The sequence below is a fragment of the Acartia tonsa genome, chromosome 15 (genome assembly GCF_053477335.1).
Source record: "Acartia tonsa isolate MP-2025a chromosome 15, ASM5347733v1, whole genome shotgun sequence".
Taxonomy (NCBI): Eukaryota; Metazoa; Arthropoda; class Copepoda; order Calanoida; family Acartiidae; genus Acartia; species Acartia tonsa.
In genome coordinates, this window is record NC_137274.1 from 10,309,098 (window position 1) to 10,336,663 (window position 27,566).

The following is a 27,566-nucleotide window of genomic DNA, read 5'->3' on the forward strand; positions in this document are numbered from 1 at the left end:
ATAATGGGAAAATAAATATGCTATGTTGTAAAATAAGTAAGTAAGCTTGGAAATAAATTGGTAAGTGTGAGTAAATAAGTAACAGTAAGAGAAAAACTGAAGAAATGTTAGGGAATGTTGAGAAAAAGTTAGTAGCGTGGCCGGGGAAAAAATGGTAAGTGTGTGTAGATGAGTAATGAAAAATGAAAAACTGTTAGGGAATAGTTATAAGTGTGGAGAAAAAGTTTGAAGCGTGGGCAAAAAATGGTAGGCGTGAGAAAAATCTGTGAAACTTTTTATAAGGGGGGGGGGTTTTAATGCAACCATCTCGTAATCAGTGAGCAAATGGCACTTAGAATTCGAATTTTGATCTGAAATTTTGCATGAGTAATCCTTGATAGGCCTATTTTCCCTAAATCGAACAAAAAGTTAAAAAAATAACGGCTGGCGGCTGGCAGCTCAGCCGTTTAGCCGTTTTTTGCCTATTTTTAGGGCAAATTCATCATTAATTACGTAGGAATCAACTATTTAAAACATATTTCTGGTTTAATTCATGTTAAATGATAACAATAACCATTTTTAAAAATATTTAGTACCAGCTGCTAAACGGCTAGAACCGGCTGAAAACGGCTGGGAGCCGCCAAGAGTATAAAGGGTAGATAGGGCTTGTGACATGTCTAGGGGTAGGTTTCTATGGGTGCTGAGCTCAAAAATGTAACTAAAAATAGTGACAGCCAATCCATATGGCAGCTGGGTAACAGCTGCAGCTCAGCTGCGAGCGGCCAAGAGTAGAATGAGTAGATAGGGCTTGTGACGTGTCTAGGGGTAGGTTTTTACAGGTGTTGAGCTCAAAAATGCTAACAAAAATAGTGGAGGCCTATCCACATGGCAGCTGGGTAATGGATGCAGCTCAGACGAGATAGGCCAAGAGTAGAATGAGTACATGAGGCATGTGACGTGTCCAGGATTAGGTTTTTATGGATGCTGAACTCAAAAATGCTTCTAAAAATAGTTTCGGCCAATCCCTATGGCAGTTGTAATAAGTAATAGCTGCTGCTCATTTGCGAGCAGCTAAGAGTAGAATGATTAGATAGGGCTTGTGACATGTCTAGAGGTAGGTTTTTATGGGTGCTGAGCTCAAAAATGGTACCAAAAATAGTGGCAGCCCATCCATATGGCAGCTGGGTAACGGCCGAAGCTCAGCTGGTAGAGGCCAAGAGTAGAATGAGTACATAGGGCATGTGACATGTCTAGGGGTAGGTTTTCATGGGTGCTGAGCTCAAAAATGCTAACAAAAATAGTGGCGACCCATCCATATGACAGCTGAGTAACAGCTGCAGCTCAGCTGCGAGTGGCCAAGAGTAAAATGAGTAGATAAGGCTTATGATGTGTCTAGGGGTAGGTATTCATGGGTGCTGAGCTCAAAAATGGTACCAAAAATAGTGGCACCCTATGTACTCATTTTACTCTTGGCCGCTCCCATCTGAGCTGCAGCTGTTGCTCAGATGCCATATAGATTGGCCGCCACTACAGGGGCGTCCAAGCTTTTTATTATGGGGGGGGTAAAATTTTTTAAAGGGGGGGTAAAATGGTGCGCGAAGCGAGCTGCAAATTTTTTTTACCCCCCCCAAACTTTTTACCCGGGGGATAAAATTTGCTTGGGGGGGTGTAATTACCCCCCCTGAAATCTGTTAGCAGAGATAAAATTTGTTTACCCCCCCCTAAAATTTACCCCCGGGGTAAAATTTTTGGGGGGGTAATTTAAATTTTATAAAAAATTTAGTATTAAAAATGCGCGCGAAGCGCACAAAAATTTGTTTGTTAGAGATTTTCTATTTTGGTTGGGGGTGCCTATGGCAAATTTATGGTAAATTTTAAATGGGGGGGGGGGGGTAAAATGAAAAAAATTTTAAGGAGTGCCTACGGCACCCCCAAATTCGTTTGGGGGGGGGTAATCGCCCCATTACCCTCCCCCCCCTTGGACGTCTATGCGCCATTATTTTTGGTACCATTTTTGAGCTCAGCACCTATTAAAACCTACCCCTAGACACGTCATAAGCCCTATCTACTCATTCTACTCTTGGCCTCTCACAGCTGAGCTGCGGCCGTTACCCAGATGCCATATGGATGGACTGGCACTATTTTTGGTAGCATTTTTGAGCTCAGCACCCATAAAAACCTACCCCTAGACACGTCATAAGCCCCATCTACTCATTCTACTCTTGACCGCTCGCAACTGAGCAGCAGCTGTTACCCAGCTGCCATATGTATTGGCCGCCACTATTTTTGGTACCATTTTTTAGCTCAGCACCCATAAAAACCTACCCCTAGACACGTCACAAGCCCTATCTACTCATTCTACTCTTGGCTGCTCGCAGCTGAGCAGCAGCTATTACTCAACTGCCACATGGATTGGCCATCATTATTTTTGGTAGTATTTTTGAGCTCAGCACCCATAAAAACCTAACCCTGGACATGTCACATGCCCTATGTACTCATTCTACTCTTGGTCTCTCCCAGCTGAGCTGCCGCCGTTACCCAGCTGCCATATGGATGGGCCGCCACTATTTTTGGTAGCATTTTTGAGCTCAGCACCCATAAAAACCTACCCCTAGACACGTCACAAGCCCTATCTACTCATTCTACTCGTGGCCGCTCGCAGCTGAGCTGCAGCTGTTACCCAGCTGCCATATGGATTGGCTTTCAATATTTTTAATAGTATTTTTGAGCTCAGCACCCATAAAAACCTACCCCTAGACATGTCACAAGCCCTATCTACTCTTCATACTCTTGGCCGCTCCCAGCCGTTTTCAGCCGGTTCTAGCCGTTTAGCAGCTGGTACTAGAAATTTAAAAAATGGTTATTGCTATCATTTAATATGAATTAAACCTAAATTATGTTTTAAAAAGTTGATTCCTACGTAAATAATGATGAATTTGCCCTTAAAAATAGGCCAAAAACGGCTAAACGGCTGAGCTGCAGCCGCCAGCCGTTACTTTTCCAACTTTTTGTTCGATTTAGGGAAAATAGGCCTATCAAGGATTACCCATGCAAAATTTCAGCTCGAAATTCGAATTCTAAGTACCATTTGCTCACTGATTACGAGATGGTTGCATTAAAAACCCCCCCCTTATATTTAACATAAATAAATCTAGTATATTCACTAAAAAAATATCCAGGTGTCATGTGTGACATCATAAAAATCCATCTCTTTTAGGGGTGTCCTTTCCCACTTCTCCTCATCCCTACTTTATAGACGTATTTTATCTAGAACTAGGAGACAAACTATTGAGAAAATACGACGAAACGCTCCTTAAGAGGCATTGCCACGAAAGGAACTATACCAAAATAATTTTGTGCAGGTCCCGGTCACGCTCAAGGTCACGGTCTCGCTCCAGGTCCCGCTCCAGGTCTCGGTCCCGCTCCAGATCTGAATCCGATGATGACGAGGATATGGACGATGATGATGACATGAGCAGGAAAGATTCATTTGATATTTTTCAGGGATCTAAAGGGATAAGACAATAGCCAATAAATTGATGTACATTTCTCCAAAATTCTGTTGATTAAAATAAGTGGTTGAAGCTCAATAAGGTAAAGGGAGGTAGGGATTTTGGGCGTTTATTTCACTTGTCCCCAATAATCAAGTTTTCTTTTTTTTAGGCTTAATAACTTTGGGGGACTTTTTATTGATTGGTTCATTAAGTTGAGTGGTAAAACCAGTAATTTTAATCTACAGAAGATGTAATTGGAGAGAGATATATTTCAACTTAAAGACCATTGTCTTATCCCTTTAGTTCCCTAATAATTAAACAAATCTATGCAACAGATCTGAGATATCTGACAGCGAGGTATCGCATGCTCTCAGAAGACAAGATACATCTGCTAATGGTGTTGTTGATATGCATGGTCCCAGCACCAGCAAGCAAGCCAAGCAATACAGATCTAGTGATGAAGACGACAATGAAGGTATAATTTTCCCACGCTCCAATGAATTTTCCCATGCACCAATAATTTTTCCCACACTCCCTGACATTTTCCTACGCTTCAATAAATTTTCTCGTATTCATTCGAAATTAATCAATATCTTGTGGATTCTAACAGGTTTTCATCCATACGGAAAACCTGTGTTTAGCATCTTATTATATCCAGTTTTCTATGAATATAAAAATTAGGGTTGGGCCGGATACTTTTTTGGCCGGATACCGGATATCCAGCTGATTTCAAATGCCGGATATCCTGTAACTGGCCGGATATCCGGCCAACGCCGGATATCCGGTTATCCGGCCAAATTACCGGATATCTGGCCAAATTACCAGATATTGAAATAGTAAAAAAAAATTTTTTCAGAAATCTTATATAAATTTACATAAAGTTAAACTTATTCAGAAAAAATGTTCTTCTAGCTTCAATAATAAGAAAATTATAGGGTGAGGCGGGGCATTACCGGTAATTTTTTGGTTTTTTGAAAAAAAATGGGGTAAATATTAATATTTTTAAATGGGACCAAAACCATTAGAAAGCTTACGGAAAGGACTATCAGGTCCTAATAGGACGTTATCCTAGGACTTTTAGAAGTTTGTCATAATTGGACTCAAAGAAATTACCGATAAATGCCCCACGGTGGGGCATTGTGGGTAACGTCTTTTCAACCTAAAAAAATCGATGAAAAACGGCTAAACGGCCAGTCAAACATAAATAATGATAATTAGTATAGGTTATAGGGATTATCCTGGGTCACCTCCGGGTTCCAGGGACAAATGTAATCCTTTATCACTATTTCACAGGACTACAATCTCTCACCAATGTCTCCTTTCCAGATAAGTGACGCATTAATCTCTGTTCGGCAAATATATCCAACCTTAGAATGGTGATATTATATTACACCGATCCTAAACCCAGATACGCTTAAGAGATAGCCTTTTGTTTATAAGCCCTATTCCGAAAATGGTACTAAGACATTACTGATAACTTTATACTGTTATTTAGTCTAAGAATTTTTTATTCCTAGGTAACTAACTTTGCCAACACTTTTGGACTGGAAGTATCTACTGTGGTTACTAGAGTCATGCGAACATGACTACAATATTCCGTTCTACTGCCTGTATCCCCGTGAGGCGTGAAGTTCTTTGTTAGGTACCTTTGTCAGGTAAGAAAATCACTAGGCTAGCTCCGAACCGATCTTCCAGAGTATTAGCAAAGTAAAACTACCTTTAAGACGTGAACTTATTCAGAGTTCTAATCCGAAAATGTTAAATTGTCCGAATAGATAACGATCTCCAACTTTCCTGGACTTCAGAAGCTTGGGGAGGATCCGGTTGTTAGTATCGGCCGTCAGATAGCGAGCTATCATCAACCGTTGGTAGCCGAGCCACCACCGTATCTTCCCTTTGTTATTCCTATTTAGCCCCGTAGTGACTTGCAATTTAATGGTACCGTGAACCACGCTATAGGAGTTCTCTTCAGAACAAAAACTTGGAGATAACTATCCGTCCGGATGCCTAAGCTTTTAGGCCCTAAGAAGGCCTTACCCTTAAATTTATCTCAATTGACCAACATTAAATGATATTCTACAATTTATTTAACAAAGTATTATGAATTTTATCTAACAAAACTTTTTATTTTTTAGGTGTGTTTTAAATGAAAAATCCTAAGTTTGAGTCGCCAGGACCCTCAAGAAAATTCCAAAGCAAGAGAAGGGAGTCTTCCCTTAAATTTTAGAATTTTAAAAAGAGTCAGTGTGATATAGTAATTCCGTAAAACGACTGACTGTTTCTCTCTTCCAGGTTTACTTTTATAGGCCTGAAGCCTAAGGAGAAAAGAGAGACAAAAAGGATGATTTTGATTTTTATGTTGATTTTTATGTTTTATCAGGAATTGGCGACCTAATTTTTAAGATTTTGCATTAAATGGTGTGTGTATATCTCAACTAAATCACAATATTCATTTCATAAATTAGCAAGATCACATCTTATTTTATTTTACATCAAGAATACATTAAACTATTGGTTTCAAATTAGTTTTCTAGTAATGATTTTATAAAATCCTCTTTAATTTTTATAAATTTTCATCCTTTTAGTTTTTAGTTATTAATAGTTTTTTATCACGAAACCTCTAATTTTATGATTCTTGTATTGTTTTACTAATGTTAATTTTTATTGACAAAATTTGCTAATAATTTTTTAGCTGTATTATGACCATTCTATTAAAAGGGTTATTGTCTAACATTTCATTATAGGGTCTTCGTTTTTTAAATCTTATTTCCCCATTTTAATAAATAGGTCTTTATACATGCTTTTTTACTTAAAAATTATATTAAATTGTTTTAGATTTGTCTAATTTTGATAATATTTTTATAGTCTTTTATTTTCATTAGAAAAAAATACATAATTTAAAGTATGGGTTGGATTTTTCCCTAGTAAAGCTACTCTACAAGTTATTCATAGAATCGGTTCAAGGGAAAAAGACGATCCATGTACCCCCCTCAAAAGAAAAGCTCGATTATAACACGTTCAAGAGGCTAAAAATGACTCGTGTTTCATACAGCCTTGTTTTTGAGGTGTTTTAAATCATAGAATATTATTTGTTTACTATTTTAATAATTTTTTTGTGTTTTTTGGCACAGACGAATTTTTTTTATATAATATTATGGCTTTAAGACATGATTTTAAGTTATTTTTCAATTAATATCTTTATGTACTACATTAAAAGTTGAAGGCTCTTAAAAACTTATACCAAAACATTAATGTCGTCTTACCTACATTGGTGAGCGCACTAATTTATGGATGCCGCGCTAAAATTTGAGTAGTTCTTATTTACGGCATGGCGACACTGTATAGGTTTTAGACTACAAGCTAAAAACATTTTTTAAACATAAAATAAGGAAATATACGAGTTAAAAGTTGCTTTTTTATGCTCACTTTAAAGTGAGAAATAGTAATAAGAAAAGCTAGATCATTTGTTGCTATAATTTGTCATTTTCCCTAAAAATTGGTGATAAATTTTAATAAGAGCCTTCGTGATATGATAAATATGAAAATCTTAGTTTAATATAAACATTGTGAATATTTTAGATTTATCTTGCTTTATGTCGGGTGTTGCCATGGTGAAAATGTGCTTAGTTTTGAAATGATAAAGAATTGACTAAAGAAGAAATAAGCACACTATTACTGGTAAACTAAATTTTGTTTATGTTTTTTAAAGCTATAATTTAATGTCTTTTCATGCGTCGACTATTTAGCAAGTTAAACCAAGAGGTTTTCATAGACAATGGACATTCGGCTTCGAAACCGATTAATATCCGCTGTATTTGAACCAGCTCTCACCCATTCTAAAAGTCATGAAATGCATCGTATTACAGACAACTTCCCACGAATATTAAAAAAATTAATACCTTCAGCCCCTAGAGTTCAACAAAACTGGTTTTATACTTATATATTTTCATTTTAATGTAAGAGAAAACCTTTCTATAACACGATGCGATAAATTATTCTTACATCATTATATTATTTGTCTATATATTTTTTATCTCTTAGATATTAATCCACTCCTATCGGGAAGAGTTAAAAAATAGAAAGACATCCCATTAATTAATTATCTTTTATACAAATTTGGTCATTTTATTACTATTTTATTCGAAAGTTCGTTTTTTAAGGTCATTAATCTTATGCTACGTTTTTATTATATAATATTTAGTCCTTCCTTTATCTCTCACTAAACAGATGTTTTTTAGACTAAATTTTATATGTATTTTTAAAGAAACATTATTTTTAAAATGTTGTTTTCCATAAAATTGCAATCATATTCCTGCATTATGACCTGAACATAATTATTTATCAATGATTGAATTTTATGTGTTTTAAAAATTGGATTTATTCTTTTTTGATTAGATCTAAAAATTGAATTTCTTATTTTTTCAGGCCCTTTTGCAGTAGTTTGGCTGTTTTTTGTTCTTGATTGTAGTCGTAGTTTGGGCTCTCAATTTTTGGTAAGTATCAAATTTGTGACTTTTTTATTTTTGACCTTTAAAACACTAGTTTTACTATATTGAACTAATGTCAAGTGGACAAATATGATAGCCTCGTCATATTCATCTCCTTTCTACTAGTTGTACATTATATAACATTATGTGTGTTGAAAAAAAAAATATAAGGTCCACATCAACTTCTTGGGAAATTGTTTTAAAGAGCAGCTGGGTTGTTTCAGTTTATTTGTTATGGGCCAAATATTTTTCCAACAATTACTTTTGTTATTTTATTTTATCTAGTTATAGAGTAGTTTTATTTAAACTGTTATAGTTCTTTTTACGCGTTAGCAAAAGCTACATATTTTATTGATTTTATCCTATTTTATAAAGTAGTAAGCCTTTTTTGTCTGTAGCGAAAGATCTCGCTAACCGCTGAACCGATATGGTTCACCTTTACAATGAAGCTTCTTATATGTCTATGGAAGATTGTAAACTATTATGGGTGAAAAGACCTCACACATTAATTGCCCCTAGAGGCTTCTAAGGGCGTAACCGCTAGTAGGTATATGAAGTATTTTACATTTATCTCATAGTTGGTTCTAATTTTGTAAAAATTACTTAGATCCTTTCAGATATAAATAATAAACTCTTAAAAAGTCCTTTTATAAAAAAAAATAGCTAAAAACCCGACTATACAGTCAAAAAGACCCTAAAGTTAGTTGCTATTGCATAAATTTCAAGCAATATCATATTCCCAGTTTTGTTCTCACTTATTAGTTTCAATCTCTCGATGTCATGAGTCATCAGAAAGTTCCCAAAATAGGCATTAAATATTGAGAGATTGTCATAGAGTCTTAATTCTTTTATTATTAATACAAGTATAAGTTTCCCTGGTAGCCATACTGTTTTATATTTAGGAGGAATCCAGTCAAATCACCCCACGAAGACTGAGAGAAGGCTTCCCTAACAAGACTAAAGTTTAATGATTTAAAATATGTCAAGGTAAAGTCACGCAACCTATTTCTTCACCACAGAGCAAAAATTAAGTGTCGGAAATAATGTTAATTACTTACAAAACTTAAATTTATACTAAAATGTAATTGTTTAATGCAAAAGCCATTTTTATTTTCAAATTCATTTTTAGCAAAGAATATTTAATTTTGTAGAAAATAAAAATGAGAAAAATATTATCCAATCTATATATGTGATTAACCTATGACGCGCAAAAGGTTCAAATCTCTATATTCGTTGTATCAGTCTAACGTCGCCCGTCGGCCATCTTAAAGCAAGGGAAAACAGTCTACATAAAAACTTAAAGAAAATTGTTATTTTTTAGTACAGAATACGCATTTAAATCAATTCAAAGCATTTATAAAAACAATTTGAACTTTTTTATTTCCAATTTTAGTAGTTTTCAACAACTTATTTTGTTTCTTTTAAGAAAAGATTGGTTAAATTAACTATCGTGAAAAGGTTTTCAAAATGTAATATTAAACTGTCTTTGCGGAGATACAAGGTAAAACAAATATTAAAATAGTCAGTTCATTTACCCAGCGAAGCCGTACATGCAAAGATTTCATTTAAACCAGAATTGAAGATATGATTCCATTGAATTCACTGTTCCTATTTAATTGTAAAGAACCAATAAATGGGTACCGTAACAGCCTCCAAGTTAACTTTAAAAGCATTGTAGTCCATTAAAAGTTTGGGCTTAATTTGATATTATCAAGGCCTGGAATTAGCTGAAACTAAGAAGAGTGGATCTGCCCTCCCCATCTCTAGTGGAGAACTTTGTTGGTGCCCCTCGTGATGGATCAGAAGGAAAGCCTGAGCACGAAGAACCATAGGTAAAATGTTGTTGATTGGTTAGCTACCTAATGAAATTTGGAATCAAAGTTATAGTGTAGATTGCGGCCTATCCAAATATCACCTAATTATGTAAGTAAGTTTTTCATTCTTTGACTAATGAACCGTTGGATTGTTTTAATGAAATGTACTATTCTGAAAAGCCCTAAATCGAAAAAAGACTTTAAAAAGAAATTAACAAAGCAATGCAAACTTTAGTATTTTATTTATGTATTATACTTTATTGTTTTATTTGTAGTTCATTTATAACAACCTAATTTTGTTATTTTATTTTAGGTTGTTTAGAACCGCTGTATTCCACCTGAATAAACGAGTATTGAAAGCTTCCCTGACTGCTCCACTGTCAGCTGTTCATTCTGGGACACCTGCCGCACTGCTACATCTCCAACTAGTGGGTTGTGGTACACATACAAAGTAAGTATATCATTGCATGTAATGGGTAAATTATGAATGGGAAATATATATTATTTGAGTGTTTTTCACCTAAATTTTTCAGCTCTCTGTTGAGTTTCCTATCCCTATTTCTCTGATAGTTGAAAAAAAGAAAGTTTTTTAATATTCTTTACAGGGGAGAAAAAGGTTGATTGAAGATATCGAAACTTTTAAATGCCGTCTTCTTTTTTGAATATTTTTGTTAGGAAGAGATAAAAATGGACCATTTCAAAATATTTGAAGTCTTTAGTAGTTTAGTCTTTAACAGTCATTCGTTGATTTTTTGTCTCAAGTATGAGACTGATATGGTTCTCCATTTTCGGATCCTAGGAAATTGATGATTACTAGCTGTTTTTTCTGGTGTTATCCTATAATAAAAGAGTTAGAAACCTGAAATAAAATTATTAATTATTATTATTGTTTCAATCAAAGTAGTAGAGTGTGTATCTATCATAGCTTCACTTTTTTTTTAAAAACATGGATATCTTGATTTAATTTAGGAGGTGGTGTGGTAGTGTTGTGGTCCAAAAAGCTGTTTTTTCTTCCAATTTTTAAAGATTATTGAGCAAAGAAAAAAAACGCTTTTTCAGATTTATGCACCGCACACCGATGACAACGTGATTAGACACCTTGCCAAATTTTTTACTTTATTCCTGGAATAAGAGCAACATTCTCTTCCACTTTTAAATTATAGCTTTTTTAATAATATAAGTAATAAATATATTGAGTATTAGACCGATACTTAAAAGATTGATTATTCTAAAGTTGTATAGCTATTTTAATATCTTTTAATTGTTCTTATTTTTCAGTTGATTTGCCGTTTTCTTAATGGGGAGGTTTTTAATGCAACCATCTTGCAATCAGTGAGCAAAATTTACTCAAGATAGCGGTTATGAGGTAATGATATTATCATTTAGTCTTATTTTAGATAGGTGTTAATTTAAAATATTTTTATTTGTTCGTAGTTTATGATATTATATAAGTTTTGATAAAAAAAAATGGTTTATATATTTATAATGGATTTTATGATGAGAAAAAAGGTATTCTGAACAAGAGTAGAACCAGAGGATAGTGCTAATAATTAGATCCTAAGATTTTTAGATGTAATTTCTAAGTTTGAATGTCTTTTGGCTTATTTTCTGTGTGCTTTTCTTTTTTAAATAATCTTATTTACAGCTTATATTTTGTAGAATATTTTTTAGCTTGATTTAATATTTATTTTTTCTGTTTTTTCAGTCATATCTACTCGGCTCCCAGTTTTAATACAACAACTGTGGTTCCAACATTGCATTGCTGATCAAGTAACTGGTGAAAGACCGCCCTATATTTGATTGCAGACGGAGTAGCCTGTACACTGATTTTCTAGGTAAGTGTTCCTTTTGCTTCTATTTTGGTCCTTTAGGGCCTATGGTGCTCCCATCCCTTTTTATAGGATTGTGAAGCTAAAAAAAGACCCCTTAATTATTTTTTGGGGGATAAGATACATGCATGCTTATTCTTATTTTAGGTGAAGCAAAAAGATTAGGCTTTGATTAATGTAAACAGAATATGTGACTGATATATTTATAATTAGATAGTTATTTGCTTAGCAAAATAACTTCTCCCCCTTTGCAAAAAAAATTTCGCTCAATTGGAGGGGTTTTAAAATAAGTTAGAGATAAATTTGAGAGTGATTTTTGTTAGCTGCTTTATTTTTCAGTTCATTTTGTTGGGAGTTGGGAGAGTGGTTTATATTTTAAAAACTTAAATTTATTTTGTTAATATCATTCTGTATAAAACATATAAGGCATTATTTTCTGTCTTTCTATAGAGTAATTGACATAAGAGACATTGGCCTTTTGGCTTATAGATTTTAGACAAGAGTGAAAGAAAGTGATAAAGAGAGGGGTCGAGAGAAAGAGAGAAAGAATTAATATCGCTTTTTTGTTTTATACTGATAGCTTTGGTGTTTTGTTTTTATTAAGGAGTGTCGTGTAAGGTGAAAAATCAAGGTGTGTGTAAAAAAAAATATTGATAAGTAAAGTTTTAGTTTATTTATGTTGATTTTATTTTTATGTTGTGTGAAATGTGCATGTGCCATCCAGCTTGTTTGATATTTTCTTAATTTAGAGTTTTTTTGTAAGTTTGTTTTAATAGTGTTGTTTTATTTCAGCTGTTAGCTTTTTAGCTATCCAGGCTAGTGTATGTGTGTAACCGATTTGGTTAGAAGAAAAATAGGCAGCTGATTTCTGCTTTCTCATTTAATTTTTTCTCAGCTAAGTGGGCAGGTGTGTGCTTGTCGCTGTTTAGTCTGGTAGAGTGTACTCTACAGCTAAATAGGCTGTGTGTGTGTGTGCCTAGGCGGCATTAGTTTTGTGTGTCGCTTAGGGGCTTGGTAAAGTGTACTCTACAACTAGCTAGGCTGTGTGTGTGTGTGTGCCTAGGTGGCACTGGTTGTGCGTGTAGTTTAGTGGCCTAGCAAAGTGTACTCTACAGCTAACTAGGCTGTGTGTGTGTGTGCCTATTGTTAGATGTTGAATAATGTATTTTAGAGCTATATAGCCTGCGTGTGTGTTCCGCCTAAGTGGCTTGGGAAACAGCTGAGTTGTGGTGTGTAAAATTGCTGCTTTAAAACATATATGTGTAGTTTCCCATTTGTTTTTAAATGACCTTATATTTTTTTTTGTTCATTTTAAAAGTTTAAAATTTTATGGCTTAGCAATTGTAACTTTTTATGTATAAATTTACAAGAAAGAAGATTTATAAGTGAAGTAAATATTTTAAATGTAGCAAAACAAGGATGACAACATCTATAAATAGCGAAACACAAAAAGGTCATTGATGGTAATATTTACAAGTAGGTTTGTAGTGTATTTATTAATTGATTTATTGGGTAAAATAAACACTAAAACTTGTTTTTATTTATATAATGTTGTCGGTCAAAGTAACTTACATAAAGGATGCTCATAACTATGGGAAGAATTATTTTGATCATGATATCTTAAAGAGTTTTAAGACTGGTCCAAAAATACCAAAAATATGGGGGAAAACGTAAAAAATATAGAAATAGCCAAAAACCTGCAAAAAGGAAGTCTGATCGTCATGTCTGTTTTCTTTAAACAACAGGAAATTTTATTTTGCAACTAAAAAAAAATCTGGAAATCGTACCATAAACACTGAGGATATGTAAAGAAATGAAAAAATTACAAAAATAGCTTAAAACCTATTCTATTACGCAAAAATTTTGATTGTTTTTATGCGCACGAAAACGAATTTTTCCAATAATTGTCTATTATTTTGCCAAAAATTGACAGAAAAATTATTCGGCGTTTTTATCTTCCTATTTTAAAGAGAATAAGAAAAAAAAAATTTATTTTTAAGGCAGATCGATTTAAAAACTGCTTTCAAGAAATGTTAGAAGGTAATTTAAGATTTAGTTGTCCTAAATCTTAGAAATTGTTATTACTTTATCTTAGGCTTGCGTGTGTGTGTTTAAATATTGCAAGTTGTACTTTCAAAATACGCATTATTTAAATTAAAAACTAAAATAATTTTGATGAGGTCTGTTTTCTATCTTGACATGTGTCAACTTTTTTCAACACTATATTTATGCATTTACACAAAAATTTTAGTTATATCATTTCGGAGCAAAGCATTTCCTTAATTTACTATCTATCAGTTTAATAATATTAGAACCCTCAGAAAAGTTTTTATCATATAAAGTTTTTCAAATTTTACTATAAAAATTCAATTTACTTTCCATAAACAACTAATTTCAAAAATTAAACTGCATTTTGAAATATTCTTTGTTTAGGCCAAAAATATACAAAAAAAAACTCGCCATTTTATCTACACATCCTAAGAAATACATGTTTCAAAGCATAAAGGCCCTATTCTTTACACAATGATACAACTACTGGCTGCGCCCCTATAAGAATATTCTTAGGGAAAAGCTTAAACTCATATTTAGGTTCTTAGAACCTTTTACAATGCCATAGATGCTTAGTGCTGTAAAAAGTATGAACAATATTTTAATTAGCTTATAGAAGAACGAAAGGTTGTTAATAGTTAATCATTTTAGCTTGCCACAATGCTATCTCTTATTTTAGCATCGACTACAGCTATAATTTTTATCTCTAACACTACCCAACTATTGTAAAAATTTGGACAAGATTTGCTATAAGACTACTGATATCAATGTGTGAAAAATTAGGAAAAAGTATAAAATTAAGATATTTTTTACAAATCTGAATACAATGTAGACAAGGAGTTTGATACTTTTGCTTGTGATATTTTTCTACCGGGCGCGCGTGACCCCCGTTGTCAAAATCCTTAGCTCAAAAATGTAATGATTTACATTAAAATTATGTATTTTGATGGTGTTGTAGAGTTAGCAACAGTAAGGTGTTTACTGTTTAAGACCAGTGAGTTTCTTCAGGTTAATGCTGTAACAGGTTATGAGGTCCGTAGCTTCTTATTAGGTATTTCTGGTATTATGGCTGTTGGTGAATATTCCAGTCCAAGTCAGGTGGAATCTTGCTAGGATACTGTGGATACACATCTGATAAACGTCTGATGACTTGTGTTGTATGATGCAAGGCTGGTTTCTTGACGTATTTGACTGTAGATCTACTGATTTTCAAGATCAAGAGCAATGGTTGGCTGATTGTTTTTATCAGAATCAGCTACTTTGTTAGGAGCTAGTAGATGATGAGTCTGGAACTCAAACTTGGGCATATTTATCCGCTTAGGTATTGACAAGGCTACGACATTTGGTTTTGTGAAAAAAATCAGCAAGAAATCGGTTGCAAAAATATAAAAACTTGTATTCAAATTGGTCTTAAATATCTTTGCAAAAAGGAATTAATAATAGAAAAACTTTTGTAGATTTTATTTGTTTTAACTTTTATTGGGTTTTAAATCTTAAATGTCATATTTTAATTTCGTATTATTGACAAAACTACCCCTCTATCTACAAAAGATGAAAATCAGAGATAGTGTAGCATGCTAATGTCCTTTTTATCAAAGCAAGGGTGATGTTAAAAATTGGTTTACATTGTAGGAAAAAATAAATGTTAATCAGTTTACTTTTTGTTTGACAATAGAAACCCGCTTTGCATATTTAAATTTGACTCTTTTTTTTTTTTTTTGGACTGTTTTAAGAGAAATATTTCGCCTTTATAATTTAACAATTTTATCTATATATGGGAGAAAAATGGGCCAATTGAAGTTACTTGGATATTTTGTTGAAACCCTGTTTGATTTTGTTATTGTACTGGAAATTGAATATTGTTTATGAATTTCTAAGTTACTTACATTTGTAAAAAAAGACATTTTAGTTTCAAATCCTTTACATCTAGAAAAGGTTATCATATTTTGGGGTTATTAAAATTTAAGCAGAAAATTTCGGTTTTTAGTGAAACAAGAATTCTTTTTCCCTATCTTTGAAATTATAATTGAGATGATATTAAGTTTGATAATCCGATGAGAAAAACTTTGTTTTAAGGCTATAAAAGTCCTTTATTTTGCCACACATAACAAAAAGCCCTTTATTTAATTATTTTCAATTACATGCTACAAAAAAATTAACATTTTATAGGTTCAGGGATAGCAGGATATGTAAAAATTGCTTTGAATCTAATTATTTCCCGATGGATTTTAACCGGTTCTTAGCCATGTTAAAGCTAGTATATAGCATCGAATTGTACATAATTTTCAACCAATACTTAATTAAAAATTAATTTAGCAATTTTTCATTTTAATGTCAGCGGGAAACTGTCTATAATACGATGCGACGAATAATATTTTTTCCTAGATTACTATATGAGGTTTGAGGATACTTGGAGATTATTTATTTTGTATTTTTTAGGAAAAAGTATAGGCAGAAAATATTTAAAAATTGCAAGATTATCAATTTAGAGATAGGATAGAGATAACTTTTTAGGGGTTAATTAGCGCTCGCCTAAACTACAAAATTCCCGCTGGGGACATCCAATAAAAGAACTGAAACCTAAAATCATAGTAAAGCCAAAAAAAAGATAAAATCTTTAAGTCTAAAGTGAAACTTAAATCAAATTTATACCAGATAGAGAGCCTAGTCAGTTCAGTCTTATAATGTTGTATAATTTGTAGTTGAAAATTCAAGATAATCAATTTAATGTATTTAAAAGTTTGTAAAAAGTTTAATTAAATGTATGTTTTGGAGCGATTTTTAACACACATGTCTAAAAATCAACACATGTGTTCAGAACTAGGTCATAAACCTCAGAATTTATAAATTCATTTTCATAAGAATTATTAGCTAAAATTAGGCTTATTTTCAGGGATCTTAAGGGATAAGACAATGGACGATATTTTGTTGGAAGTTTAAGGCACATTAACTCATAATTAATGAAAATTGGATTTAATTATACAAGGATCTAAAGGGATAAGACAATGGATGATAAATTTGTTGGACTATTTTGCTACATAAACACATAATTTATGGAAATTGGATTTAGTTAGACTTTTCTTATGGAAATTTTTATTTCTTTTGGGATTAAGTTCATGCTTATTTAATAAGGTCTTGTAATTTTGGATGACACATTTCTGTTAGTAAGTTTTTTGCCAATTATTATTTCAAAAGTACGGTGTCATTCTCATTTATTATTGTGTGGTGTTTTCTGATTATTACAAAAAAATTTAATAGCTTATTTATTTATTTGTTACTAATTCTTGTATTTTATTTTTAGGTATCATGCCTGTTCAATATCCTGTGGTTGGAGGATCGAGTTTTTGTTGAAGAAACAGTAGAACTGAAATTGGTTATTTGTGAAATTCCTCCCTTGGGACCTCCGCAGATTTTACCGGTTTTTGTCTGCAGATTTGTATCTTTTACCCTGCTGACTGAAAGAAATGTATCTCCGAAGTTAAGGAACCTGTTTTGACTTGGAGATGGGGAGTGGTGCTCGAGCTTAGCCAGCCACATATTTCCAAAAAGAGTGAAGGGCTTGAGGATACTAATGGAGGTATAGGCAGGTAGGAATTTATTGTTTTTTAAGCAAGAAAAATTTATCTCTAGGTTATATGTTTTCTGCAGTTTTGTGGGGGGTTATTTTATAATTTTGATTGTATGTTGCAGCTTGTTACATAACTAGATATGTCTGTACTTGATAAATACTAGAGAGCATATCTGCTCTAAAACTAGAATTGTCGTCTGTAATTATTTTTTAATTTTCTGCTGAATTTGTTCATTTTATTAAGCACACATAATTGCCCTACTTTATAATTATAATGATGTCTATTCTTGTTCAAACTTTTTATTATTTTTTCTTGCCTTTTATAAATAAAGCATTAAAGTAATGTATATAGAGCAATAAATAGTATATGTAACAACCACCCCTTCTCAAAGACCTTTTACACGACTTTTGGTTGGGTCTTTGAAATAAGCTGAATCATTCAAAAATGTAAATACAGCCGGGTGCTGGCAAAAGAACCAAGAGCAAATTGCAAACTAATGTTAACTCAAGGACGCCCAAGCTTTTTGCTTAGCATGGGGGTAAAATGAGGATTTCTATATGTTCAAGGTGAGTAATGTAAGGTATTTAAAAAAAAACTTGAGGGGTGTAAGGGACAAATACACCATTACCCCTTTACTTGGACATCTATGTTTCAGCTATAATGATTTCTGCATTTTGCCTAGTTAATTTCGTTTTTGCATAGTTTAAATACTGTTCATTTGTTAAAAATTATTTTGAAAATTATCTATTGATTTCTTGAAACTGACAATAACCCAATAATTGAAATAAGGACATAGTTAATTTGCCGATAACAACGTAAATACTGGCAAAAACCAAATTTGGTAACATCTGCAACATATTAGTTCTACATTTGTCGCTAGATGTCACTAAAAACTTGATAATTTTGATTTGCTACAAAGTATTCATATCATTTGGAAAAAATGTCTTATTAATCACAAATAACTAGGTTTAAAAATGTAGTATTGTAAATCGGAAAAGATGATTATGAGTATAATGGCAGTTCTAGATACTTCACATAAGTTTAGACAGAAATGATAATTTTTTACTAAAATTGTCCCTTTCTTTTTCAAAAAGCAGTAAAAAGCATTAGACAGCTATACTTAGAAAGCAAAATTTAATGAGATTATTTTTCGTCTGCAACGCTCTAGGTCTTTGCAATTGGAAATAAAATAATATGCTCTTTATACATTTATACTATAAATTTATTAATGAAACTCTGTGTCTCATTGTATAGTTCTAAGAATGGGATTTGGAGATTCTTAAAACATTTGGTTAATGACTATTTTATACCTTATCTTTTTAGCTAGATAAACCCTAATATAATTTAAGACATTAATTATTTTATTTAGGGTTTTTATTAGACTGTTGCTTACTTTAGAGTAAATTGATTTAATTGGCTTAAACTCCGGCTTTGTTTCAAGCTTATTCATATCAATCCTGTTAGTTCTTCGTTCAGCCAGTGCAATGAGTAATAGTCTCCCATTTGACATACTAATGTAAGCAATGATAAAAAATAATACGCCAAATAGCGCAAGAGTACTACCAATTACCATACTTGTTAATAGAATTAACATGATTGTCATGAATTTATTTTGAGAAGGAAAGTCTTCAAGATATTGGAGCCATGATAAAGCCTTTGTGTTTCTGGCCCCATTTTTCATGCACAATGCACTTTTAAAATCTGATTTTTCTTTAATTCTATTGTTTTCAGATATGTCAGTGTTGTAAGAGGACTGTACTGTTTTGCAGTAGTCAATTTTCTGCTCATCTAAATCCTCAGGGTAATTTTCTTTGCTTTTTATTTTACTGATGTTTATCTGTTCGTCTATTTCCTCTTTTTGCCCCAAACTATTTTCTAAATCGACTTTGTCTATTTGTACCTCTGGGCATAGCAATTGTTGAGACAAATTAACAGAAATTTTATTGCTAGATAATTTTTCAATTTTTTGACTCATTTTTTGATCCGTCGCGTAATTAGGGGATTTATCCAATTTTGTGTTAGACACATTTTCTTTTATATTGGTAATTATTGGCGGATTAATTTTATCTATTGGATTATTAACAACAGAGTTTTCTATTATTTTTAAATCATTGTCTATAGACGAACAGTTTAATGTTGAAGTATTAGATGTTTGACTTTCCATTAATATATTTTCTATTAGCTTATTAGTATTATTACTATTTACACTATTTTGGGTATTATTATTGACACTATTTTGGGTAGTCGAACATTCTAGTACTTCAACATTCTTAATTTTTATATTTTCATTTTGATAATCAATATCCGAATTTTTCAGGTTTATCTGAATGGACAAAGAAATGTTGATTTTGGGACCAGATTGATTCTGAGGTGATTTTTTCCCTAGAATAGGGGTGCCGGGTATGTCCCAAGAATCCGTAACTTGTGGTATTTTTATCTGTAATTGTATGTTTTTGCTTTCTTGAGAAATACTCGGCTGCCCTACTAGTTTTTTTCCATTGTTGGCGGGAATTTGCACGCCGACAATGGATGGTATAATCTTGATACACCATAATTTAAGCAGCGTGGGCATTGGTCTTTGGAGGGATTGACATTAGGGAAAGTGAAACACTCCCCACTACCATGGGTGTCAGAATTACACAATAAACAAACTATATTGTTAGCTTTTTCTTTATTCTTTTTATACCACCATTCCATATTTGCTTTTTTAACTGCTTCATCTGGATGTTTTAAACAGTATCTAGAATAGTGAGGCTTTTGGCAATGCTCACAAGTTTTTTCCTTTTCTACTTGGTTTACATTTGCATTTTTTTGTCTGTCTAATTTTCTTTTTCTCTCAATGGCTGAGTTATAAAAGCTTCTGTTATTGCTAAACCAGCTTAAGATTGTCTCTTTAGTAATGTAAGGAACATTGGTGGATGTCAAAAATGCAGATTGCAATAATGGTGGTACCAAATAGGTACATATTTTCTCCCTAAGTTTAGCCATTTGATTTTCATGACTATTGCCTGTTTTTTGCAACATGGCTGCCAAATATACTATTATTTTATTTGGTTTGTCTTCATCTTCAGCAGTGAATCTATAAGTGTAGAATTGTTTCTCATATTGATGTGGGTTGAGTAATTCTGCACCTATGGTAGTTAGGATCGATTTTACAAAATCCTGAGCACTAAGGGTATTAGGATCTATTTCTAGAATATCTAGTTTATTCCTTGATTCTTCATTAAAATAGTGAATGAGAATATTGTTGTAGGAACTATGAGTAAAAGGGATCTCATATTCCTCCAAATATTTAAAAGTGCTAAAAAAAGTGTAATTGTTAGTTTTTTCTCCATATTGGGGTGGGATTTTACCCAATATTTTGACTTGTCTGTGAATACGTTCGTGTTGACAACTGCCCCACACTAAATTATTTGGTATGAGATTAATTATTTTTGCTGTATTTAGGTCAGTGATGGATGTGTTTTCATGAAGGAGAAGTTTAAGTTGCCACATTTGAGATTCAGATAAGATATTTCCAAGTAAGTTATTTTCTTGTCTTGTCTCTCTATTTCTGTTATCTCTATTGGTAGATGGAGTCCTTCTATCTAACTCCGTATCTGAAGAGCTAGAACTAGAGCTAGGACCACTACTGTTACCACGTCTATTCATTCTCCTTGGCATAGAGAAATTCTGTCTGTCTTTATGCCTGTCTTCTTTGTCACTATTGTCTCTTTTATTTTGTCTTTCTTTACTTGACTTAGTTTTGTCTTTATCGTGTTTATAACGATTTTCATGTCTATCATGATGTTGTTCATGGCGTCTTTGGTCCTCATTGCCATGTGGGTTAAGTGGATCATACATTCTGTCAGGCCTTTTTTTAGAATGTTTTTTACTTTTTTGTCTGTCAAAATCCTCACTATATTAGCTAGATTCTGACTCATAACCCGAAAAATCTGAAGTTGGTTTAACTATTTTTTTATTTTGGGGTTTATTTCCATTATTTTCTTGTTTTATTACTTGAATATTTGGCTCATGTTCATGTATGGGAGGAGTGTCCTGTAAATGTATTTGAGGCCTATTTAATATGCGATTTTGTCGCCTATTGCCTAAGACAAGCATTGCTGTTGCTGAGTGAATCTCAGGCCTAACATGAGCACTAGGTATTTCCTCCAGTCTTAGATAATGATTTACTGCATTATTTAATCCAGGTTCATATTCTGGATTATAAGGTGGAGGATTTAATATTTCATCTTCTAATTGATCAATAATAATATCATCCATTTTAGGTTATTGCTGTACTACACATGGAATGAGGCCTAAATCAAAGATAAATGGAGCACCATTGTGCGTGGCCTATGCATTGCTGTACTACACATGGAATGAGGCCTAAATCAAAGGTAAATGGAGCACCATTGTGCGTGGCCTATGCTCTGCTGCACTACACATGGAATGAGGCCTAAATCAAAGATAAATGGAGCACCATTGTGCGTGGCCTATGCTCTGCTGCACTACACATGGAATGATTGTTTGTCAATGAAGAGCTGTGCTTTTATGGATGCTTTACTGGTAAGACTTATTTAGTGGCCTTGCCCTCTCCCTCCTAAAAGGAAAAAGTTAAATCTTACCTGGGTTTATCCGGTAACGGAACCAATTTTATGGGTCACCTCCGGGTTCCAGGGACAAATGTAATCCTTTATCACTATTTCACAGGACTACAATCTCTCACCAATGTCTCCTTTCCAGATCAGTGACGCATTAATCTCTGTTCGGCAAATATATCCAACCTTAGAATGGTGATATTATATTACACCGATCCTAAACCCAGATACGCTTAAGAGATAGCCTTTTGTTTATAAGCCCTATTCCGAAAATGGTACTAAGACATTACTGATAACTTTATACTGTTATTTAGTCTAAGAATTTTTTATTCCTAGGTAACTAACTTTGCCAACACTTTTGGACTGGAAGTATCTACTGTGGTTACTAGAGTCATGCGAACATGACTACAATATTCCGTTCTACTGCCTGTATCCCCGTGAGGCGTGAAGTTCTTTGTTAGGTACCTTTGTCAGGTAAGAAAATCACTAGGCTAGCTCCGAACCGATCTTCCAGAGTATTAGCAAAGTAAAACTACCTTTAAGACGTGAACTTATTCAGAGTTCTAATCCGAAAATGTTAAATTGTCCGAATAGATAACGATCTCCAACTTTCCTGGACTTCAGAAGCTTGGGGAGGATCCGGTTGTTAGTATCGGCCGTCAGATAGCGAGCTATCATCAACCGTTGGTAGCCGAGCCACCACCGTATCTTCCCTTTGTTATTCCTATTTAGCCCCGTAGTGACTTGCAATTTAATGGTACCGTGAACCACGCTATAGGAGTTCTCTTCAGAACAAAAACTTGGAGATAACTATCCGTCCGGATGCCTAAGCTTTTAGGCCCTAAGAAGGCCTTACCCTTAAATTTATCTCAATTGACCAACATTAAATGATATTCTACAATTTATTTAACAAAGTATTATGAATTTTATCTAACAAAACTTTTTATTTTTTAGGTGTGTTTTAAATGAAAAATCCTAAGTTTGAGTCGCCAGGACCCTCAAGAAAATTCCAAAGCAAGAGAAGGGAGTCTTCCCTTAAATTTTAGAATTTTAAAAAGAGTCAGTGTGATATAGTAATTCCGTAAAACGACTGACTGTTTCTCTCTTCCAGGTTTACTTTTATAGGCCTGAAGCCTAAGGAGAAAAGAGAGACAAAAAGGATGATTTTGATTTTTATGTTGATTTTTATGTTTTATCAGGAATTGGCGACCTAATTTTTAAGATTTTGCATTTAATGGTGTGTGTATATCTCAACTAAATCACAATATTCATTTCATAAATTAGCAAGATCACATCTTATTTTATTTTACATCAAGAATACATTAAACTATTGGTTTCAAATTAGTTTTCTAGTAATGATTTTATAAAATCCTCTTTAATTTTTATAAATTTTCATCCTTTTAGTTTTTAGTTATTAATAGTTTTTTATCACGAAACCTCTAATTTTATGATTCTTGTATTGTTTTACTAATGTTAATTTTTATTGACAAAATTTGCTAATAATTTTTTAGCTGTATTATGACCATTCTATTAAAAGGGTTATTGTCTAACATTTCAGTATAGGGTCTTCGTTTTTTAAATCTTATTTCCCCATTTTAATAAATAGGTCTTTATACATGCTTTTTTACTTAAAAATTATATTAAATTGTTTTAGATTTGTCTAATTTTGATAATATTTTTATAGTCTTTTATTTTCATTAGAAAAAAATACATAATTTAAAGTATGGGTTGGATTTTTCCCTAGTAAAGCTACTCTACAAGTTATTCATAGAATCGGTTCAAGGGAAAAAGACGATCCAATCCACAAAAATTTTCATAAAGGTCGGACTATTCCTTCTATGTCAAAAATCATTTTTTTTAAAAGACGAGAAATTTCGATTTTTTTTTTCCACAAAAATTTTCTTAAAAAATAAAATTTAAATTTTTTATATAAAAAAACCTGTTCTTTTCACTTTTTGGCCTAATTCTTAAAAAGCCCACATTGAATTTTAGATTTTAAAAAAGAAAACTTGAAAATTGATCTTAAAAATCGAATTTGAATTTTTTTTTCGACGTTACCGAAAAATACCCCGCGCGAACTTTGGTCATTTTTGAAAAAAATATTAACTCTACATTTAAGCTCTCAACGGATTTGGAAAGAGCGGGCAATTCTTAGTTCAAAAGGTTTTTACGGATCAGTTCTAGGTCTTACCAATTTTTGTGTAGGTCGATCTTTATACACCTAGGTGAAAAAAATTTTGAAGACAAAAAATTTTCGTCCGACTTTGAGACCCAAAAAGTACCCTTAATTCATCTCACAAAAATTTCATTTTATACTTTTTTGTAGGCAATTTAATTAGGAACAAATTTGCTTTTATGTTTTTTTCTGTCAGTCGATTAGAACATGGAGAAAAATGTCATTTTCTTAAGGTGTGTAAAAAATTACCGGTAATGCCCCTTACCGGTTAATGCCCCGCTTGACCCTAGCCATTTAAGATTTTAAAAAGCGGAGATTTTTGTTGTAAAGTATAAAAAATTATAGAGCCGGATATCCGGCCGGATAGTTTCAATATCCGGTATCCGGCCGGATATTGAAAATGGCCGGATATCCGGCCACACCAGATATCCGGCCCAACCCTAATAAAAATGTACAATCATAAGATTGAATTAGTTTTTTAGCCTTGAGGCCAAAAAAAACTAATTTTAATCTCATAATTGTACTTTTTATATCCGGAAAGATGTAGGAAGGGCTTGATCATGTCACTTTCTTGACAAATATCGGCTTAAAATAATGAAAAATGTCTCTAATTTTGAAATGTTGAATTCAGGATCCTGTGATGAATTTGAAGAGGGTGATGATGATAAGGAGGAGGAATCTGATGATTCTGACATTGAGACACTCGACATTGATGATGATGACGCCCCGTCATCAGCTCCTGGTAACTCCCAACTGCGGGGCCTACCACCTGGCATCACTGTCACTACTGTGGTTGAGTCAGGTATACAATTCTATCAAATTGTACTAATGTTGCAGGGAGGGAGGAGATATTGGGCAGTTTATTACACTAGTCTCCAAAGTTTTATAATAACGTTTCCTTATTCGTTGACTTAACAACTTTTGGGACTTTAATAAATTTTTTTATTGGTTGGTTCTTTAAGTTCAGTGTCTAAACATTTCAACCATTATTTGTAATCTACAGAAGAGGATTTTTTTTATCATCATTGGTGATTTACATCAATCTAATCGTCCACATGTAATCATCAAGACAACCGAAGGGCATCATATGCTTGTAATAGAATGCAATACTCTAATTCCCTCTGTTTATTAATAATATCCAACAGACATCAAAGACATTAGTTGAGTGTCCAAACGTTTCCACCACGAATTTTCATCTACAGAAGGGGTTATTTTTTGTATCATTGTTTTGGATATACATAAATTTAATGATCTTTGTCTTATCCCATTGGATACCTAACATATACTTATCCATTTTTTCTGGCCACTGGACATCTGCTTTATTACTCACACTACACTCTACAACTCACTTTGTGCTATGCTACACTATGGATAATGTCATCCTTGTTTTGTAGGCTCAGGACTGGGAGTCAAGAATGTTGAAGAAAATATCAACAAACCACAAGGTAATATTTCACAGAGAAAGAGAGAGAGGGGACAATGGGCTGTTTATTACACTTGTCCCCATAGTTTTATCATCACATTTTCTTATTCGTTACAGCTGATCTTAACATAGATTGAAAAGAATCAATTTTACGTGCCTCTAGGGGCGTAGCTGCTAGTGGTGGTATAAAAGCAATAGAAATGTTAAACCCATGAAAATTTGTATTTTTTTCTTTAAATATTTCTTTTTTAGAATCAAAATCAGAAGAGAAAGCGCTGGCAAGTGGTACAGGACCAAGGCCAACCTCTGCAGGAGGCCAGCGTCCAGCTTCTGGAGGTCTGACACCTGAGGAAACTGAGGCCATGATGATACAGCTCGACGATGTAGATGAACAGGTAGGAGAAGATAGAATTTTTAAAAAGAGTTAGAAGTCAACTTATTAAACAAAACATGCATTTTCTTCAAACATGTAAATAACATTCAAAAAGATGCATATTTTGTGTAATAAGTTGACCTCTAACTATTAAAAAAAATTAATCTGTCCAGAGACTACATGGAGGCCTGCAGCTCCTGAACCTGGAGGCCTATCCAAAAAATCTCAAAACTTGGGAAAATTTATCATATAAGAATGATTTGATTCCTAATAACCTATCCTCTCAGTCCAAAGATAAAGCCTATATATTCACGGTTTAAGCAAATGTGTCAAAAATCCCCCCTTTCTCATCATTTGCATGTCCCAATAGACCAAAGCAATGCCTCTTAATAAAATCATTATAAAACATTATTTTTAAAAAAAGACCTTTTTTCAACCCTGTTTCCAAACAAGGGGGTCATTTATTTCGTATTTTTTCGTAAAGTTGTAAAGTTTAGCAAATGCTCTTATTATGTCGAACTGTTCTTAATTATGACTAATGTATATGAAGTGGTCATAATTAAGAACAGTTTGACAGTACAGGAAATAGATTACCCCCTTTGTTGCAGGAGGACAACAGACCAGTGAAATCACCAGAACAGCCAGCAGTGACAGCAGCAGCAGTAGCCCTGACTTCCCCGGGGGTTATGGAGACCTCTGTTGATGCATCCCACGAGGACAACAACCCTGAGACAGATGTTGTTACAGATCATCAGATACCAACAGAGGTAGGCTTTATGCTAGAGCAGTGAGGCCAGGGAGGGGACATGTGCTTGTAGATTATATTGGTACCCAATGTTATATTATTCGTTTGTATTACAATTATGAGTACTCTAGTTAATAAACTTTTCAACCATTAATTTAAATCTACAGAAGGGGTAATTTTGATTAGGGATATACACCATATATAGGTTTTATATGGCAGTTACTTTGAGGTACATTGTGGAGCTGTGAAGAGACCTCTTTTTCTTTTATTTTATTTTAGCCAAATTAAGAACAGTTTGACTTAACAAGAGCACTTGACTAAACGGTTAGTGTTACACCCAACCCAAGAAAATGACTCTGTTTTAGTATAAATTTGAGACCATCTCATTTTCTTTTCAGGATGATGAACCATTACAGCCGCTGCCAGATGTGCCTCGCCCAGACACTACCCCTGCCCCCCAAGACAACGCACCTGCCGACAGCGTTCAGCCGCCAAATTTGCCACAAATGGACGGAGCAGCCGACTGCTACACAGTCCATACCAAGTCGGGGGCAGCTATTAGCAGCCCGCTGTGTAGCAGCCGCAGCCGCTATCTTGTCAAATCATCAGTATTAACTGTTCAACAAAATCACAGGAACGGAATAAAGATAAAAATATTTTTAAAAATCTTCCAATATTTATAGTAGGGATGGCAATCCGTATCCGGAATCCGGATCCGGAATCCGCCCAATTTTTGGCCAATTTTGGAATACGAATCCGGATCCGGAATCCGTTTTTAATAGCGGATTCCGGATTCTTATTTGGTAGGCTAAAATTAGCGTCTTGAGTTTTTTCTTTCAACTCCTCCTCTTTGAAGGCAAAGATTTTCATCATTATATATAATATCTTTTAAAATCTGGTTCGATTCTCGGAAGTAAATTATAGAGAACACCAAGAACATTGATTTTTGGGACATATGTAGCACTTAATTTTTTTAATTTAAAAAAATCCTTTAAAATATTGCTAGAATTCGGAATCCGAATCCGGAATCCGCCAAAAATAAGAATCC

At 33.4% G+C, this 27,566-nt stretch overlaps 1 protein-coding gene and 1 long non-coding RNA gene across 2 annotated transcripts; both read left to right on the forward strand.

Moving 5' to 3' along the window:
- The first annotated feature begins 864 nt into the window (after positions 1-864).
- Positions 865-27,201, forward strand: LOC145306876 (uncharacterized). The gene is made up of 8 exons (XM_080149219.1): positions 865-875; positions 3,342-3,455; positions 3,806-3,948; positions 24,609-24,779; positions 25,372-25,422; positions 25,653-25,795; positions 26,382-26,540; positions 26,917-27,201. The coding sequence occupies exons 1-8, from the start codon at positions 865-867 to the stop codon at positions 27,199-27,201; spliced, it is 1,077 nt and encodes a 358-aa protein (XP_080005345.1).
- Positions 9,241-10,837, forward strand: LOC145307678 (uncharacterized). The gene is made up of 3 exons (XR_013875564.1): positions 9,241-9,461; positions 9,676-9,792; positions 10,088-10,837. It is a non-coding gene; the product is annotated as an uncharacterized LOC145307678 (long non-coding RNA).
- Positions 27,202-27,566: the final 365 nt, after the last annotated feature.

What these genes read in the sequence shown, in the direction of transcription:
- LOC145306876 (XM_080149219.1), top strand. An exon ending in TGATGAAGACGACAATGAAG is followed by an intron (nt 3,949 to 24,608) that starts GTATAATTTTCC and finishes TGTTGAATTCAG; the next exon opens with GATCCTGTGATGAATTTGAA. An exon ending in ATCATCAGATACCAACAGAG is followed by an intron (nt 26,541 to 26,916) that starts GTAGGCTTTATG and finishes TTTTCTTTTCAG; the next exon opens with GATGATGAACCATTACAGCC.